Source organism: Peromyscus leucopus, chromosome 22 (assembly GCF_004664715.2).
Source record: "Peromyscus leucopus breed LL Stock chromosome 22, UCI_PerLeu_2.1, whole genome shotgun sequence".
Taxonomy (NCBI): domain Eukaryota; kingdom Metazoa; phylum Chordata; class Mammalia; order Rodentia; family Cricetidae; genus Peromyscus; species Peromyscus leucopus.
Genome location: NC_051081.1, coordinates 31726109 through 31746580, shown reverse-complemented (window position 1 = coordinate 31746580; position 20472 = coordinate 31726109). Strand labels below are relative to the sequence as shown.

The 20472-nt window shown below is 47.7% G+C and overlaps 1 protein-coding gene across 1 annotated transcript in view; it reads right to left on the bottom strand.

The window, feature by feature from the left end:
• Positions 1-20472, bottom strand: part of Galnt14 (polypeptide N-acetylgalactosaminyltransferase 14) — a 223097-nt gene that overhangs the window by 65095 nt on the left and 137530 nt on the right. The window contains exon 2 of the mRNA XM_028873698.2: positions 19426-19595. Within this exon, the coding sequence (XP_028729531.1) occupies positions 19426-19595 (170 nt within the window). The remainder of the gene's footprint in view (positions 1-19425; positions 19596-20472) is intronic.

The following is a 20472-nucleotide window of genomic DNA, read 5'->3' as shown; positions in this document are numbered from 1 at the left end:
TCCTAGGTAAAACACAAATTTCCTTGGGTACTTGGAGGAAGAGCCATGGAATTACATCGTCTTCTGTCCGTCTTCAATGCTCTGTGGTCCAAGAGTCCCCATGGGACCCTTTGTCCATGCTCTGCTGCTGGCTTCCATCCACAAGATAATACTAAGTAAGTGATGTCCTGAGGATTCTACACGTAGAGAAAAATTAGTATTGGAATGATATTTTTCTTTTTTTCCTCTCTCCCTGTCTCCTTCCCTTTTTCCTCCCCCCTTTCCTTCCTTCTTTGGACATCACTTCACTAGATGTCCTAGGATGGCCCCCAATTCAAGATGCTCCTTCCATAGTTTTACATGCACTGAAATCTGACAGTGTGGGTCACCAGGAAGGACTGTTTTCTCATTTCTTGCTGGGACCACCTACAATGATGGAAGGGAATTTGTTTCACACAATGGATGCCCGAGTACACGGAGGCTAAATTCCCTTACAGAATTGTAAGTTTTTTTTTTTTGTTTTTTTTGTTTTTTTTTAAATGCTGTTCTAAATGTTACCACAGACATTCCTCTTTTTTGGTCCACCAGGCCACTCTGCAGGGTACGTGGTCTCAGGGTAGATCTGGCTAGGCCAACACATGCATCCCTTTGCCTCTAACTACCACTATGTACTTCGCCAGTCCAGCTATATGGGTCTTCATATCGTGTTCTTTAGAGAATATCAGCATCTCCTGGATGTATCAGCCATCTACCGCCAGCAGCCTCCAATCTCTCGAAAAATTTATGCCTTGACACTTCTCGGCCCCTTCCCACAGTCTGATTAATTGCAGGCTGTAGATCAGAACGATGATCCTGGAAATCAGTCCTGAACATCCTGCCTCCCGGCAAGGTAAGAGAGTCCCATGGGGTCTGTCACGACAAACCAGGAAGATAAGTAGGGAGTGGGCAGCCGGGTATGAGACCATATTGCTCCGACTCGCTTAAATGCTCACTCAGTATCTGTTTCTGGTTTAGAGGCAGCACCAATAGCTGGAAGACTTTTCTTTGACATCCCCTCTTCCCCCCCCCCAAAAAAAATAAACTCTGATGGGTTTTTGTAATATCCAGCCAGAAGGGTCCTTGAAGATCATCTGTTTAATTGCCCCCCTTCACTGTGAGCTGCTAGACAGCATTTCTGGGAGATGCCTGCATGCTTGGTGAATAAAGTAGACACGGGCCAAGAGGATTTGGCAGATAATATTTGATGAAGATTAGATTAGCTTACATAAAATATACTTTTGGTGCCTCATGAAGGAATATGGACCTGTTAGAGGTTCTGAAACCTTCAGGGGTTTGCCATTCCCCAAACTTCTCCCTCAAAACCTAGCACTTCTGTGCCCTTGAGCTCACCCTCCCCTTTCATAGTACATATAGGTTCCTATATACTGGAAACTCAAATATAGTTATTGATTTACTAAAGCATATCACATATTACACCAAACAGAATGGAATGTGGTGCCAGTCAGTTTAGAAATCCAGCTGCTTGCTTGCCCCACCCACCCCCCTTTTTTTTTTATTACAAATGAAGAAACTGAGGACCAGAACAATGGATTGACCTACCCAAGGTGACTACTGTGCAGTAGAGATAAGTATTTTTTTGTTTGTTTGTTTTTACTGACTGAACTTACTCAGCTTCCTTAAAGCATCCAGGCTTAGAAACCCTATCAGAACTACAGACAGTCCCCATCATACAGTGTCATCCCATTCAATGTCATCAGCTACCATAGCCTTCAAGGGCTCTTTTGCCACCCTCTCCTCCAAGAATATCCCACCAAGGTTCCCTTCCCATCACTTCTTCATGGTGTGAAACGACAGCTTCACAGCCATCATCCTACTAGTCATGCTCTGACGTCCTTGGTTTGTTCTTGGCCCTTGGCCTCGGTGACATGGCCCTAGCATGGCTGCCTCCTTCACAGCCACATCCTCTTGACTCTCCTCCTCCTCCCCTCATCGGAAGCCCTGCCGTTCGTTCCTCAAACACTTTTTCCTGGGCCGTACTTTTCTGAATCGTCCTTCTCTCTGGGCCATCAATCAGCCCACGCGTTGGCTCATGCCCCAGCTGTAACTCACCAATGAGCATCGTCTACTGGGTATCCCCAGGAATGAGTTCTTCACTCACTCTCAGCCTCTCACATGTATTCCCCAACTCATCATCAAGCATGTGCCCCAACCCAAGACATGGTTTCTAACCCTGATTCTCTCTCCCCCATACCCATCCTAATTAAACCCAGCTCGGCAATTTGTCTTCCTTATCTTTCCATCTGGCTGTTTCTCTATGTTCCCATCCAGGATTTTCTAGATGACTGCAGCAACTTCCTGTCTCCTCCCAATGCACTGGAGCTGCAGCCACTGGAGTGACCAGCCAAAAGCTGCAGCCTCTGCACCTTTCCATGCTACCTAATTGTTCACAAAATACAGCTGAGACACCTGATCATGGCTTACCACCCATCCTTGGTTCTCCCGACTCCAGACTGCCATACCCTCAATATTCCAGCCACACATAGCCACACACTGCTCTTTGTCCATTCTGGATCTCTGCAGGTACCATCCCTCTCCTGTGTATGTGAAATGCATGTTTTCTTCTACGGCAATGGCTCTCAACCTTCCTAACGCTGTGACCCTTTATAATACGGTTCCTCATGTTGTAGTGACGCCCCGATCATAAAACTATTTTGTTGCTATTTCAAAACTATCATTTCGCTACTGTTATGAATTGCAATGTAAATATTTGATATACAAGATATCAGATATGCAACCCCTGTGAGGGTTGAGACCCACAGGTTGAGAATCAATGTTCTATGGGTAGTTTCTTTTTCCCCCTTCTCTCCTTATCTTGCCTTTCTAGGACTCTACATCCCCCCCTCATTGTTGTAATTTACTACAAACCATATATATACACACATCAACATCATCTACCATAAATTCCAGAAAAGGCCACAATCTCAGCATAATGAAAAGACTATTAGATGTAGACGTCGGCATCAGTAAAATCTCCCCCGCTCTCTCTCTTCTGTCTCAGCTCCACCAGTCAGATGTGGACTAATTTACCAACTGGCATCTGAAAGCACAGTTTAATGATCCATCACATTAAATCATGATTTGCCTTTGTCTGCCAAAACTGTAAATACTAACACGGAAGACAGGATGGCTCCTACTCTTGGTCTGGGACCAGCAGACATTCCTCTGTTCTTAATGCTATGGCTATCACTCTATAAAGTAGTTCTCATCTCTAGCCTCAGTCCATCTCCTTGGGCCATCTCTGTAGCATGTGTAGACAGGAGTAAGAGGGGCTCAGAATACCTACTTGCCCTAGAGAGTTCAGATTCCTCTTTTTGAGTTAGACCTCAAAAAATGACCATTGCTCCCCTGGGCACCGGGCTCACTTTGTGAGACGATTTAGGTCACAAAGTTGGCCAGACACTTGACAGTGAGCAGGGGATAGCTCCTTCTTCTCAGCTCTGTGTACAACGCAAGGGACTATCCTATGGTACTAGGACCTAGGTCAATTAGTACCAATACTACTCAGATGGCAGCTCTCTCGCTCTCTCTCTCTCTCTCTCTCCTCTCCTCTCCCTCTCCCTCTCCCTCTCCCTCTCCTCTCCTCTCCGTCTCCCTCCTCTCTCTCTCTCTCTCTCTCTCTCTCTCTCTCTCTCTCTCTCTCTGTGTGCATGCATGCATATGAATGTAGATGTCAGAATTCAAAGGAGAGTATGGGGTGGGGGGAAGGGGAACGGTGCTCTCCAAAGGTTCTGTAAATTCAGAATCTCCTTCCTGGGACTAGCAAGTATTGGGGATAGGCCAAGACTTATTTTTGAGTGTTTCCTGAAAAAGATCTTTGGTGTCTGGGAGCAGGGCGCCTTCATGTCTTATTTTAGCCCTGCTGGAATCACGTGGCACAATAGTAATAATAGATATGCTTACCGAATGCTCGCTCTGTCTCAGGTATTCTTCACAGAGCTCTAAATGTGCAGAGTGATTCTCAAAGTGGGTGCTACATCCATCACTCCTCTCTCGCCACGGAGGAGCCAGTAAGTAGCAGAAGCTCTTCTAAAACCAGACACTCTGGCTTCCCACTCAGTGCCTCTCCCACCTTGTTACCATACCCTTGAGGGATATCAGCTTCACGGATACAAGTCTCATTTAATATTGGCCTTTCTCTTCATTTTGTGTCTCAAAGACTACACGCTCGAATGTCCTAGGAAGTTGGAACACCGTGGCTAAAGAATGATGTGTCCTCTTCCTCTTTCCTGATGCTCTCTTATTTCTCAGACTTCCCAGCTACAGGCTCAATGAACTATGCCCTTCTTTTGCTCAAGAGTAGTAAAAAAAAAAACTTCTGACAAGGGAGCATCTAAAATCAGAACTACACCTTTGGCTCTAGGGAAAGGCCAGACTTGGGGTCTTGAGCTCAGGTGTGGTCCTCTTGAGGGCCAAAATGTCCCATATCTCTTCTCCAGGGACTCTTAATAATGTGTTCCTTGGAAAAGCTCTGGGGTGGGTGGTGGTCAGGTAACAAAAAGCAAAGGCTCCTACACCTTCTAAGTCAACACCTTCTGAATTAACCCTGTCCCCAGATTGTCTCTATTCCCTCCTTTTGTTCTGATTTTTGTCCTCCCAAGTCTGACCTGTGTCCTAGCTCTGCCACACACCATTGCTGATGATTATTGGTGGAAGTATTAAGGCAACTCTACATAGTTAAAAGGGAGGCTTATTTTGAGGAGTTAACTTACAAGTAAAGGGATAGGTTACAGGGTCTGAGAGAGGTGAAATGCAGTCCAGCGGTGTTCACCGCTCAGTCTATCATCCGACATCCAGTCTTACCAAGGAACCAAGAGAGCTGGCACATCCGGATCTCAGTTCTTACCGGCTCGTCTCGGCCCCGCCTCAGGGGCAGGCCATAGGTAGGCATGACAGTTACCAGAAGCCTCACTGGGAGTTAGTACTTCCAGGTCAAAGTTGGAACAGCTACCTACTACAGATGATTCTCTCTGCTTGCATTCACCTGCCTTCCAGCCCACCCCATCTCTTTGCATAGTCCCCTCCTAGGAGACTTCTGTCTCTACTAAACCAGCTTGGTTACCTTCCTTGGTTATGTCCTATTTGACAGCTTCTACACATCTCCCATTTGTCACTTCCCTGTCCTGACACCTCCCTATCCTGGCACCACCCCTTCCACAGGCACTTAATTATATAGGTGCTGCACACCCCTCGGCTCAAACCCCTTTCTCCACCACATATCTTATGAACCGCCCCCCTCCACCAAGCTGTCCATCCTTGCGGGGAGACTCTGCCCTTCCTACAGGCAGGGCCACTTTGCTACATCTTTTCACGTCCCTCAGAGGCAAGTCACTCTACCTGCCAGCGTCAATCTCCTCATCTCTAAAACCAGGATCATAGCAAAGTTGTGAGGCTTACCCGAGAGCACATATATAAGGTGCCTACCACATGTCAGGGGAGCAGTATGATCAATAAGTGCTTGCTGATTATGGTCTTGGATTTATGAGCGAACACGGGACTCCTTTGTGGAGTGAAGGTGGCTTTAAATTTCCCGTGATTTGATTTTCTCGCTCTGTTCTGACGATGCATTTCCCACTCCTGTACTCCCAGACATTGTTTTCAGGAGAGAGTTTGAGAATGGATTTAAGGTACCCTTTGGGTCCCGATTCATAGGGTTGATTTCGATAAGCAAAGAATGAGGGCAAAAGATTTGCTCTGGACTCTGAATACATAAAAAGAGGTCAGCATCTCTGGCCTGTGTCCCCCCCCCACCCCAAGCTTGGGAAGGAGACAGAGAGGGAACGGATGCTTGCAATTTAGGGTGAGGAGTGCTTTTCAGATATGGATGTGAGTGTAGGGGGGATGCTGGACTTCTGCTAAGATCAGCCCCGAGAAGAGACATGTTGTCTGGATTACAGAAAGATGAAGGGGTGCCCTGAGCAGAGAGAGGCAGAGAATAAGGAGGTCCACCCTAACATTGTAACCAGGGAACGAATCCTGGCTGGCCTTCTGCAAGGCTTTGAGGAAACGCACGCACACTGTCTCAGAAGGTAGTGTCAGATGAGTCCGAATTTGGAAAGGTCTAGACTGAGGGGGATGTTATCTTGGGCATGTGCTAGTCAGCTCTAAGCCAGGAGGGGCAGCTGGGGTTGCTGCCGTCACCCACCCAGGTGAGAGGGACGAGCCACAGAGCTGGGCAGGGAGCACAAAGACTCGGGGATCACCAGAAGGTAGACTGAACAAAAACTAGGGCAAGAGAAGAACACGGACTCCAGAGTGTCTGGCTTGAGTCGAGTGGTGAACAGAGGGACCTGCTGTAGGAGGGAGCAGATCTCAGAGCAAAGCGGGGTTGGGTTCTTCTATCTCTGGAGAGGTGGACCTGGGCAGGCTCAGGGAAGTCTGTGAATGATCAATGAAGGAGACTCTCAGGAGGCAGGAGGCAGGAGGAGGGAGCCCAAGAGGAAGGGACAGTAGGGTTATTCTGGCCTTCTGCAGGTTTACTCCTGGGTGAGGCCAGGTCAGAAAGCAAGAACAGCTTGTTTGTGATAGAGCCTCCATCAATACAAGGGGTTCTTCCTGCGGTCTCAGAGACACCGAAGGCAACCACCACTGGCGCTTACAGACCTCAGTCCTCAGTAGCCTAGAGGGACGGGGCTGGCCCCATGCTATAAGTTTCCACCTTCCACATACACTCTCATCTGGCTTCCTAGCCACCTCCAAGCCTCACATGTGGCTCTCCGCGTGCCATCCTGCCGTCTGTCACTACGCTGGGCTTGGGCCTCCTTTCGCGCATCTCCCACCCACAGCTGTCATCTCCTCTCCTGCTCTTTTCCTCTCTTGTCAAACACGTTTTTGTACTTGCTGGCCCCGGGCCCTCCATCGCTTCTTTTTCTTCTTCTGGCCTTGGCGTCTCTCCGCGGCATCTCTAAAAGTACAAACTTGGCCAGATGCACTGTTGCGGATGCCTCGTCACTTCTTTCTTGCCATCCAGTTTTTAAGCACGTTTGACATTTCAGGCAAGAGAGAATACTCCGTGCCGGGAGCTAGGGCTGGGCCCGGGGCTCTCCGAGGACTTCCTGCCCAGCGTGCCCTGCACCGACCTCACCTTGAGCTCTGCTCGGCGCAATGCACAAAGAGCCATAGCACCCCCAACTAAAGAGGTTGGGAGAAGGCTCTGAGCTGGTACCTCTCCACACTTGTGGGCACCCACCATGACCCCTCCACCTCTGAGTCTACCTTGCTTCCATCCAACACTATAAAACAGGGAAAAGAGCATCATTATTCCCCCCTCTATGGGTGATGAAATGGAGTCTGGAGAAGTTTCGGTAACTCACCTAGGGACCAGCTATGATGGAGTTGAAATGCTTTTTCCTGACTCTTAGAGACGGAAAACCTAGCCTCATCTTAGTGCACCAGGTCCCTTGCCTGGGCCTCAGCTTGGTTCTCTGAAATGGTCATCATCCCTTCTCCCAAGACCAAAAAGGACATCGCAAGTGATATAAAAGGCTAAATAAATATAAGACACAAGCAGTCTTATTTGGAGGATGTCCTGTATCTTCCATCCTTTTATTTAGGAATAGTCCAGGGACCCTGGCCCTGGTCCTAGCACCCTGATGATTCCTTCAAGCAATCCATTAGCACTGTTTCTTCCCATCACTAGCGACACATGCCTCATGTGACACAAACCAGTGGTTCTTTCAAGTACTGGGGCAGGAGAAGGGACGGTCAGGTGGCAGGCTCTAGGTGTTAAAAGATGAGAAGTGTGAGGTTCTGGCGCCTTATTCCAGGTGACACATTCAGGCAAGTGACCCAGTGTCCTAAGCTGCCACCTGCAAACCATGCCCTGCCCAGCAGCGAATGGATGCTGTTGTACTAATAGAGCCCATACTTCCAGTAAAAAAGACTGGGTGGGTCCGACCACTGAGAGAAAAACAGGTGTGACTGCCAGATGCCTGTGCCTCGGGCTGGGAGAGGCCTGGTGACCTCCATGCTGACAAATATGTGATGAGTGGGGAAGGCTGACTGGCGGAAACAGACAAGGTGGCAATATAAAAGGACAGTGCTAACGGTTCTGGAGGGTCCTTGAGCCTGGCTAGGAAGGGGAGTTTGTGGAGGGAAAGACTAATCCAGGGTGATGCTGGGAGGAAGATAACTGAAAGCAGGAAGGTGTCATGTTTCTGGAAATAGCTTCCAACCTGATTCCGCTCCTAAGTCAGTTCCTGTATGCAGTCTTACTGGAAGAAGCATGTATAATGCAGCAGATGGAACTGGAACTGACCATAATAACCACCTCCAGCTACTCCACTCATGGTTCATATGCAGAAATGGATGCTGTATCAGTCAGGGTTCTCTAGAGGAACAGAACTGATAGAATGAAAATCTCTCTCTCTCTCTCTCTCTCTCTCTCTCTCTCTCTCTCTCTCTCTCTCTGTGTGTGTGTGTGTGTGTGTCTGCCTCCATCCATCCATCCATCTATCTATCTATCTATTTATCTATCTATCTTATATAATATATTATATATATGCATACATAGTAGATTTATAGGATTATGGGCTGTGGTCCAGCTAGTCCACCAGTGACTCTCTACCAATGGAAGGTCCAAGAATCCAGCAGTTGTTCAGCCCATGAGGTTACATGTCTTAGATTTTTGCTCTTCAGTATATGCTAGAATCCCTAAGAGGTAGGCTATAATGCCAGTGAAGGAATGGACTTGCCAAGAAGAGCTAGAGAAGCAGGCAAAGAGAGAGTTGTATGTCTTTTCTATAGGCCACCAGTAGGTGTGGCCCACATTAAAGGTGAATTTCCCCACATCAAAAGAGCTGGGCTAAAGGTATCTTCCCACTTCAAAAAATTTAATTAAGGAAAAAAAATCCCTCACAGGTGTACCTAGCTACCTAGTTTTGGTCAATTCCAGATATAGTCAAATAGACAACCAATACTAGTCATCGCAGATGCCAAAGGGCTAAAGAAGTTAGGGCCTTATCTTAGGGAGGACCCAGGTATTCTTGTACTCACCCCTAATTTCTTTCCTTATTCTATGTTTCTGTCTCAAAATGTTTGGCAAAAGATAACCCAAAGAGAAGCAGGTCTCTCAGGGGGATGAAGATCCAGGTCTAGAACTTGGTACTTCAGCAAAGGGCATAGGTAGATAGAATAAGGCAGAAACACTTGATTTAGGCATCCAACTAATCAGAGTGCTTATGAAAACCTGCTATGCTGGATAGTTTTATGTCAGCTTGACACATACAAGAAGAGGGAGTCTCAGTTAAGAAAATGCCTCCATAAGATTGGGCTATAGGCAGGCCTGTAGGACATTTTTCTAAATTAGTGATTGATGGGGAGGGCCCAGCCCATGGTGGGTGGTGCCATCCCTGGGCTGGTGGTTCTGGGTTCTATAAGAAAGCAGGCTGAGCAAGCCATGGGGAGCAAGCCACTAAGCTGCACTCCTCTATGGCCTCTGCATTAGTTCCTGCCTCCAGGTTCCTGCCCTGTTTGAGTTCCTGTCCTGACTTCCTTCTGTGATGAACAGCAATATGGAAGTGTAAGCCAAACAAACCCTTTCCTCCTCAGCTTTGGTCATGGTGTTTCATCACAGCAATAGAGACCCTAACTAAGACAGGAGTGGTTCATAAGGTGGACGTGTACCAATGGCTGCGGGAGGGCAGTGAGGGAGTTCCCAGTTGCCCAGGTGGAGGAGCTGCTATTCTGGAGGATCGACATTCCATGGGGCAACCATTGGCATTTCCACAGATACCTCCCTTATTGCCTCATATGCAGTAATCTGTAGTCTAAATTCCTCATGGCAAATCTTTAATCCAAGTCACTTTCCCATTTTTGGCATTAAACATTTATGCTTGCATCTCTTTCTGGACTTCTTCCCTTTGCTCAAATTCTCAGACTGTATTAACTATGGAAAACAGATCCAAGAAGGAGGTGGGGAAACCTGCCCCCCAGAACCAAGGCCACTCATCAGTAACTTCAAAGCCACAAAGGATGCTTTGTCAGTCGCCTGCCTGTTACAGCTTGGCCTAGGTGACAGAACAGCAGATGGCACTCTTTATTTCATTAGATAATTGAAATGTTACTTTTTGTGCCTCCAGGCAAAGCTAAAATACAATTGTCAAACTACCTTAACTGCAAAACCCAGAATCCTTGTGTATCACCTCTTCTCCTAGCTCCAAGTTTTGTCTGTTCCTATCTCTGTCCCTCTGTCTCTCTCCGTCTCTGTCTGTCTCTGTCTCTGTCTGTCTCTGTCTCTGTCTCTGTCTCTGTCTCTCTCTCTCTCTCTCTCTCTCTCTCTCTCTCTCACACACACACACACACACACACACACACACACACACACACACAAACTAGACTTGGCCTAACAGGTTTATGTTAGTCACAGAATGAGAACTGTATATAGGTTTAGAATTTGAAAACCTGATTTTGAGTTTCAGCTAAGCACCAATAAACTGTTTAACCTTGCATAGGCTCCTCAACCTCTGTGAGCTTGATTCTTCTCATCCAGGTGTGAGGTTCATCTCTACCTTTGAAGATAAGCCCAGGTCTCAATAACCCACTCTGGTGCTCATTCTGAAGCACGAAGGTGGCTTTGGGGATGAATGACAGGTCCCACATCCACTCCAGGTCCTTTACTCCAAGACCAGGGTTTAATCCTTATCCTTTCATCCTTCCCATCTCACCTAGGAACAAATGGCCTAGTGTGACAGCCATGAAGCCACTATAAGGGTTCTGTTACTAAGATTCCATGGCAAACTCCTAAGGAGTTTAACTTGGTACTCCTCCTCCCTCAGGGGCATTATTGCTACCTGGTCCCATTTTTGCCCAGTCCATTTTGGTTCCTTTCTTCCATTAGAAGCTCTCATCATATAATTCTGGCATAAAATGTACATAGAACACCCCCAGGATTGCCATGGCAATAGGGTGATGTCTACATGAGAGCCTTCTAGTTGTTTACTGAGTTAACTTCTGTGAAGTCAAGTACTTTGTTAAACGTGACCCTAAGTTTCTCTTCCAAAATGTTTTCTCTACTTCTTCCCTCCATCATCTCAGTCTCCAAACTGGATAGATTCGACAAAACACTGGTTCTCTTGTCTGACAGTTTCCTATGCTCTTACTCCGACATGCCCATCACCTGGTGAACTCATCAAGACCCACATGTTCCTGCCAGCTGGAGCTAAAGCGCCAGCTACTTCTGCAAGCCACAGATTCCCTCTTGAGCACAGGCCCACTCCCCTTCATTCACAGAAGTATTTCTAGCCCCCATTCTGGCCTCTATGCTCCACCACCTGACCAAGGCAGAAAAAGCCAGACTAAACCCTGAAAGAGAGAGAAAAGTAGCAGTGCCAGACTGATTCGAGGAGAGATGTCTCAATGAAATCCATGTTTGAGACCCACGGGGACCCAATTCCTAAGCCAGGACTGGACATGGGGAACATTCTAAATACAAGTGTTGGGTGAATGAATTGAAAGCACAAATCATGAATGAGTAAACAGATGATGTGCATAACACAGGGTCAAAGTTGGCTGGGTTCTCTAGGGGATGAGGTATGAGCAAACAGATCTGCTGAAGTCGTTTGTCTAGATGAATTTCTCATTAGCCAGTGTTCCTGCTTGATCCTCTTTGGAAGACTAATGAGTCCTTCCTTTGGGAAATCTGGAAGTCAGAGCAAGCAGTGGCAGAAGAGATCTGCAGGCTCCGTGTTCAAAGAATCCAGGGACAGGAGTAAAAGGGAATAATACTCTATTCCTGTGGCCCATCCCCCCTCTTACCTGGGGAGAATTATCTCAAGACGCTTGTATTACTTTTCTCATGGCTATAACCAAATATCTAATAAGCAGCAATTTAAGGAAGCCAGGGCTTATTTGGGATCACAGTTTGAGGATGCAGTCCATCATGATGGGAAAGGCATGGCATGGTGATGGGAATGCTCTTGACTGTGACTATTCATTTCCACTCATCTCCACAGAACAGGCAGCATGGAGCAGTGAATGCTGGTGTCCCTTGTGTTTCCTCCTTTAAAAATATTAATTATTAATTTTTGAGTCTAAGTGTCCTGTAGCCCAGGCCAACTTTCTATATAACTGAGGCTAGCCTTGGATTCTCCCTCCTTGTCTCTCTCTCCAAAGTGCTGGGACGACAAGATGAATACTACATTTTTTATTTTGTTTTATTTATTTTTATTTTATTTTAAAGTCTGAGTTCCTAGCTCATGGGATGTCCATCTGCATTCAGGATTGGCATTCCATCTTCAGTTAACCCTCCCTAGAAACACCCTCACAGCCATGCTTAGAAGTGTGTCTCCCAGGGAATTCCAAGTCTAGTCAAGCTGACAATGAAGATGAGCCATCCCAGCACTGTAGACATTGGTGCCAAGTACCCAGGTCTGCTGACTCAGTTTAACTGCACAGCTACCTCCAAGATGCTCTGAAATTCCTCCCGTGGTTCCCTTTCTTCCACGGAGCAACTTGGACTCCAAGCAAAGTGTACACAGAGACACCATCCAGGGGCTCACATCTTGTCTTGAAAAATGGTTCTCACAGGGGGACCAGGAGAGTAGCAGATGTGGAGAGCCTGTTTGCAAAAGCTAAGTGTCTGTGATGGGTCTCCCCTCCCCTCCTCTCAGCCCTGCTGCAGAATCACTAACACAGTGCTGAGCCAGTAGAAATAGCCTTGACTCCGAGGGAATATGAACATTTTTTACGCTTCGCCATTCCAGCCGTAAAGATTCTTATCCTATTACTGCTAAGTGACGAGGAGCACAAAGAGAGAAATGATGATGATCTTTGACAGCCATTCCAACTGAGTAAATACAAGGAGGGAGAAATGTGTTCAGACACTGGGCCACTGCCCCTTCATTTCCCAGGATGAAAAGGAGCAAAGGAAAAATGTCTTCCTGGCGAGACGTATCGAAGTGTGGAATTTTCCCTCCAGGCAAGCGATGGGCGCCCCACTGATTCTTACCATTTGGTGCCGTGCTGGACGGAAGGCTGGGAGAATATGCTGGAAGGGAGCAATCAAACCCAGCCAGGCCAAGGGGGGAGACCTAATGAAGCTTCCCTAGCTCTAACTCTGCGTAGCCCACCCTGACACCTGCTCTCCTGTAATCCAAGCAATCCCATAATAGGCATTGCTAGGCAACGGCAAAACCATACATTCGCTTTATCAAAATATCTCCGTGCCCCCCCCTCCCCGTGCCCTACCCCTGACCTGAGGGGTGTGTCTCCATTTGATGGCTACTTGTTCGCCAGATGTTTTATGTGCTGTTGGATGATGACAGATCCAGCTGGTGTAACAGGGTCGAGGCAGAGTAAGTGCAGAGCAGGGATTGTTTGTTGGGCCAGTCACTGTGTTATGAACAGAAGAACTCGGGGGGAAATATTCTTGGACTCTTAGCTCAGCTAAATGTATCTCTTTCTTACAATGAAATTTTTCTGCATGGCACACCACTACCTCCTACCAATCATGTGATATATATATATATATATATATATATATATATATATATATATATATTATCTCCATGTCTTATTTATCACTGTGACCACAGGACCCAGGCCCTTGACAGAACAACATGCCTGAGGTGGGAAAAGTTGGGATTAGAATGCCCAGTGCTCTGCTCAGTTGAAGTGGGACAAGCCTGTCTGGACAATAAAGACTGCCTGAAGCTGGTCACAGCCATTCACAATTGTGTAATGATGTGCGGACTCAGAATGAGCGGAAGTTATCCAGCCCAACACTGCACAAAGAAGATGGAGGAAGGGGAGGGGCCAGGATGTTTCAGAAGTCTCTCTGTAACCCCCCCTCCCCACTTGCCTCTAGAGACCTGTATTGTCTAAAGCATGTAGCAAGCCCCAGCGTCCATACTGTGACCATCATTCCGAACGGATGTGAGGGGTAGGGTGGGCAGGGGAGGGATGTGAATACGTAAGGGATCCATCGTCCATCACTTTCTGCGCCGTTCTGGCTACGGCATCATCACTGACGCTAGGACAGTGCTAAGGATGTGGTGGGTTCATCAGCCTCCAGAGTGAGGACCGACGCCTTCCCCTCCTCCACCCCCTTCCCCGTCACCTGGCTTCTCCAGCTTCCGAGGCAATTCACCCCAGCAGCGCCCACTTGGCAGCTCTTGCCCTAATGCTCAGCTAATAGTTGTCTGTTCCAGGCGCTGTCCAAACGCATACTATAAATCAGAATCCAATTACTGTGGTAAGAAAATCGCAAGCAAATTTAATAAGCTCCAGACCCCTCCCACGTGCTGTTTCTTCCCTCTTCTCTTTCCAATAATGAGAACTCTTCAAGGGGGAGAAAAGGGCTTTTTCCTTTGACTCTATGACGGTTCTCTCCATCTCTCATACGAAGCTCCCAAGGGTCAATGGGTGATGAGAGGGGGCTTCTTTCAGCCCCCCTTTGTCTCTCTGCATGGAAGGCAGGTGGGAGGAAGTGGTCAACGGTCTTCCTGACCCGTCTCTTATTTATTCAATGAACGGATATTGGATCCCTATCACACAGCGGACACTGTAATAGATGTTCAATGTGTTCTTTACCCTACAGGGCAAGGGACAACAGAACTAGCAGGACCTTTGCTGCGAGGAAGGACGGGGATACGAACTGGCTTAGCAGGAGCAAAGTCCGCATCAATGGGGCTCAGTCCCATGGATGAGCCGGGCAGCGGATGGAGGTCACTGGCCATGGCTTAAGGAGTGACAGCGTAGGAGACACTCAGGAGCAGTAATGCCAGTTGCCAGAAGGATGGCAGGATGAGGATGGTGGATGAAGTCAGAGGAGGGAACAAGAGAGGCCAGCCTCTTCAAGGCCAGAGCTGGGAGCCCTGACACCTGGACAGAGGGAGAGGTATACAATATATGGGCAGTTGGGTGCACTTATCTCCCAGGGCCTCTACTCCCTCCTTAAAACTCAAGCCTTTTGGCAGAACCAGCTCATACATGGACTCCATCTAGACCACAGAAGTGGGCCGCCAGAGCTAGCCAATGCTTCCTACTTTCTAAAAGGGCAGACCTCAGAATCACCTGAAGTCTTGCTAAGCCAGAGAGCTGGGACTTCAAGACTTCTGGGTGAAGTCTAAGAATGCGCATTTCCAACACTGATGATTCCCAGCTGATGCTGTTGTGGTTGGCCCTTTGGTCGGAAGAACCAGGCATTGAAAGCCATGGCAAGTCTTTGCTGTTCAAAGTGTGACCCACAGCCCATAGTCATCGCTGTCACTGGGGGACATAATAGACACACAGAATCTTAGAATTGAAGAGAAGATATGGTGGCTAAGAGCACCTGCTGCTCTGCCAGAGGATCCAGGCTTGATTCTCAGGACCCACACGATGGCTCACTATTACCAATAGTTCAAGTTCTAAGTGATTTATAGCCCTATTTTGGCCTCCTTCAACACATGTGGTATTCACTTTCTCAGACACACAGACACACATAAATAAAAACTATAAAAAAAAAAAAAATAAAAAAAAAAAGAAATGCAGACTATTGGGCCTCAGTCTAGATGTACTGAGTCGGATGCAAAGAATCCTCAGATGACTCGTCTATTTGCCTGTTTAAGTCTGAGAAGCCCTTACCCAGAGCGGCTGCCCTCAAGTCTTGCTGCTCATTAGAGTCACTTGGGAGCTGAGCAAGGACACACTTGAGTTGATTGGAGTCTGGGCATCAACATATTTAAAAGGCTGCCCAAGTGCCTCTCATGAGAAGCCCGGATTGAGAGCTGCTCAGACTGACGCTGAATAGCCAACATGCCGTACCGTGTTGCTCAGCCTCATCTCTCTGGCATCAAGCCTGACCTTGAACCCCACCTCGGTTCTTCCCTATCCCCACTGCCACAACTTCACAGTTTAGTATCTTCATTCTGGTTCCGGGCTGGTGCTTCATCAGTTGGTTTAACCATCTCTGGTTTTCTACCAGAGTGTTTCTCTTCCACATGAGGCTTGGCCATCATTGCATAGTATTTTTTTTTCCCTAATGTTAACTATAAAATAGGTCAATGCTGTCTACATATTTTATTTGATCCTTATAGCAACCAAAGTAGGCGGGATCATTCCTGTTATTTTTATCCCTGCTTTTTAGAAGAGGAAAGCAAGGAGTAGAGAAAGTTAGTGAGTCCATTCATCTAACCAGCGGCACAGCCAGGATGAGAAATGGCTGTCTGATCCCAAAGACCCCTGTCCTGATCCTCTGGTGACCCTCTTACATTGCTTTCAACTTCACTCTGCTTTACACAGGAGGTCTGGCCTGACCTACTGCTGGTGATGATGGACTGGTGATAAATATTTTCATTTCACTTCTGAAGATTTGGATAAAAAGCAAGGCCAGATTTATAGTAGTGATCCTCACTGAAATTTTGTCCTCCAGGAAAGACATATGGGAAAGATATTTTTGGTTATCACAACCTGGTGTGTGTGTGTGTAGTGGGGAGGTACGGGAAAGTTATTGGCATCTAGTAAGCAGGAGTCAGAGAAGCTGCTAGAATCCTGTAATGTTCAGAACATCCCCTCAGGGAGAAATCATACAAGCCAAAAATGTCAGCAGTATTGCTATTGAGAACCTCTGGCCACTGTTAGCTATGCCAGTCATGGCTGAGGCAGGCAGCCCCCCAAGTGAGTCCCAAGGCTCTGTTGGTCTGAGTGGACAAGCTCCTGGGACACATTAGTATCCATCAGGGAGACTGGACTCACAGCAGGATTCGGAAACTTGGCTGGTGACCACAGCCGTAGAATGATGGTCTCCATAATCAGGGGTTGGATGAGGATGATCACGTAGCTAGGACATCACCCAGTGGTTGGGTTTGAAGGAAGAACACAGAGAGGGCTTTGCGGGCACTCTACGGGATTCTCAAGATCACAAGAGTACCACCAGCAGGGGGCAGCACTCTACTAAACTCAGCCTGGGGCTGGATGATCCAACTGGTACCTGCCATAGGGCCAGTCTAGGACTTTGCACTCAGGATTCCAAGACTTGACTTCTGGTTCCAGGCACCCACCCCAATTCTGAGCCCTCCAATCTCCACTCTTCTGGTTTTTTTTCCCGGATAAAGTTCCTCGAATCCAGAATCCTCTAAGTGGCACCCTTCCAACTCCTGCAGGGTAAGGCTGTTGCCCTGAGGCAAACATATGGCTAATATTCTTTCCTCTTTCGTCTGGATTCTGTCTCAATCCTCTCTGCCCTTCTTGCTGCCTCTGTGCAGATCACCATTCTTTAACAGAGCTGGGTGGCGAGCTGGGCTCTTTGGGGGACAAGCTCAGCTCTTCATTGCCTGCTACCACAAGTCTGGCCTTGGTACAAACATTCGTTTCTGCTTTACAGATCAGAGAAAAGAGAGAGCGCAGAACCTAACACGCTCAACTGCTTGGCGAGCTCCTGGCGCATCCTCCTGTGGCCGAGAGCAGCTGTGACTGCACTCCAAGGACTCTCACCCAGTCGCCTTTCCTGCCCAGGACAGTTCCAGTTTCCTTCCTGGGTCATGGGGGCGAGGGCGGGGGCGGGGGCGGGGGGTAGAGGGTGGTGGTGGGCGCCATGGCATCCAGAATCAGGACAAGGAAGAGACTACTTGCCTGAGACCGAATGGGGCTTCTCAGCCTGCTCTCTGCTCATTTTTGCCTGCTCTCCCACACATAGTTTCGGCTCAAGGAAATATAATAACTTGATATTTAAATTTTGCTCAGAGAGGAGTAATAGGAGAAAAGCTAGGGGATTCTAACAGCAATATTAAAAAGAATTTCAACGGGACTCTGACATTAAGACAGTTTAGGCCAATAGGAGGGAGGAGGAGGGGCCTCTGGCTACAGGGACCATGGGTACCACTGCTTAGGTAGACTTTCGCAGCACCTTTTAAGGAGAGTTAAATTTACAGATGGCAGAGTTAGAAGCCAGGCTATCATCCAGTTTGTACTCTTTGCTGTATTCACATGGACACCAAGACTCCAGCTCCACGCGGCAATGGCAGTGACCAACAAGGACTAGTTGAATGTCTCTATGGGATACATGATGCAAAAGACGAGATTTCCAGGTCCTGCAGCCCCCGCTGTGGAAACTGAGTCTGAACAATTTTACATAGTACCTGCTCAAGAATTACCAATAGGCCGGGCGGTGGTGGCGCACGCCTTTAATCCCAGCACTCAGGAGGCAGAGGCAGGTGGATCTCTGTGAGTTCGAGGCCAGCCTGGACTACCAAGTGAGTTCCAGGAAAAGGTGCAAAGCTACACAGAGAAACCCTGTCTCGAAAAACCAAAACCAAAACCAAAACAAAAAAAATAAATACAAATAAAGATAAAATAAAATAAAATATATGCCCTAAATAGGGAAGTGGGGGCACACACCTTAAAAAAAAAAAAAAGAATTACCAATAAAATAAGCCTCAATCATTATAAAAGCCCATTTGCACCCCACAACATGGGGACCCAAATAAAGAAAAGAGGCAAAGCTAAGAGTCTAAAGTCAATACTCTGTACCTTAAGTCAATGCTATACCCTTCCAGGTGAACTGCCTCTGAGTCTTTCCCACCCCAGTGGCCAGACTGCTGTTGGAGTGAGTGCAGAGTCAATGTCATGAACCAATCAAAGTCATCTCTGTGTGATTCTTTGGCATGTCTGGGCCAAAGCATGGAGGCTGGGAGGGGAGAATCGGGTTAGGACCAAATTACTTTCTCCCGCATCAGTGGGAAGCATAGGGACTACCAGGGCTGAAGGAGCCGTCGATGAGACAATAAATACAGCATCCATTTTCACAAAGCCTCTCTCTGCGGAAACAAAGCTTTCTACATCGGGTTAGGCCTGCTCTCTGTCGCGTTCTGGAGCTGTGGCCTATCCAAACCAGTGGCAGCAAGGAGGCTGTGGGAATGGATTCCTGGGCAGGCAGACAGGAAAACCAATGTCAAGTGAAGAGGCCCCTCAGATTCTCTTCTCATACGGCAAAATCTACACAGGCTGCTACAGAAAGGGTTTCTCCTAGTGACAGGAGAGACAGCAATCTGGGTTCCTGAGGATGTACTCATCAAGTCCTTCTGCTTAGAAAGCCAGGCTGGGCTATGAGACTTAACCAGGGGAAGCCAGGCCCAGCCTTTTAGTGCTCCATGAGCATTATAGAATGTAGCAGCTACTACAGTGCTCGCCAAGTAAGGGGCAGGTGCTCCCTCTATGGTTGGCCTTGCACCCTCTTCAACCTCCAAGCAGAAAGCAGGGTCTTTGGGATGGTTTGTGGCAATAATCAGTAAGTATCACAGATATATTACTTCATTATGTCACTTTGGTGTCTGATGGCAGAAACTGATCCACCTGTCCCAGGTCCTGGCACTGGGTGCTAGGTACTGCAGGACCCAAAATCAAGCCTGTGCTGATCTGTCCTGGCCACAGAGAAGGGTAAGGTACCAACACAGAAGGAGGAGGAGGAAGTACCTCTTATGACGTGTGTCTGGGACAGCCCGATTGCTGGAGATCCGCTCGCTCTCCCGCTGGTTGAAAGCGTACAGCTTGTAGGGATCATCACCAACGCGCCACTTTTTGGCATTCAGATACCGCCGCTCATCAAACTGCTCCCACAGGTCATCCCAATCCGCATCAGAAGGCTGTGTGATATGAATGGAAAGTCTGTAAGAAGGCTCCCTGCTCACCACTAGCTCCCATCCATCTGTCAGCAACCAACTAGAGACTAGACTTGTCCTGGCAATGAGGAGCTCAACCATGGTGCCAGGGGGCAGAATCTCAGCAGAAACACCAGCGGTAACAATCACATACAGAACAGTAATAATATTGCTCATCATCAAGCACCACATACCAGGTGCTGTCCTAGGACCATAGCTCCCACGATCTCATATGATCCTCACACATTCGCTCCGATTTTCAACAGTAACAGGTGAGAATTCAGTCACACAGAAGCATTGTGCCCAAGATCCCCATGTAGAAAGTAGCAGGACCTAGGCCTGAATTCTGGTACCCTGACCCAAGAGACCATCTTCCCAGGATGACGTTAGAACATCCTATGCTACGAGGTAGGGCCACAATGACTAGTCTTCTCTCCTTTGCACTTCAAGAGAGGCAGATTCAGAAAGTAGGTCATCAATCAACCACGGTGTGTGACCCACTAGACACCTTGGTCCCTTGGCTTCTCCAACCCAGGAACCCATAGCCACTCTTAGGAAGTATCAGTGGGAGAGTGGATAATAAGCATGTCACTGTTTGTGCATGAGGACATAGGACTTCAGAATATGGAAGGTGACAGTCAACTTAAATAAATTTTGCATACTCAAACTCTCGGGGCAGAGTAGGGAAGAAGGGACTGACCCTGTAAAGGCCACCAGTCTGGCAAGTGGTAGGTCTCGAGGCAGAGCTTAGCCTTCTCGATCCTTTCAAGAGGAGAAGGGCTTCCTATTCGTCAGAGTCCATGATACCTGGTCTATCCTACCAACACCAAATCTACAGCCAATAGTCTTCCTACCCAGCTAG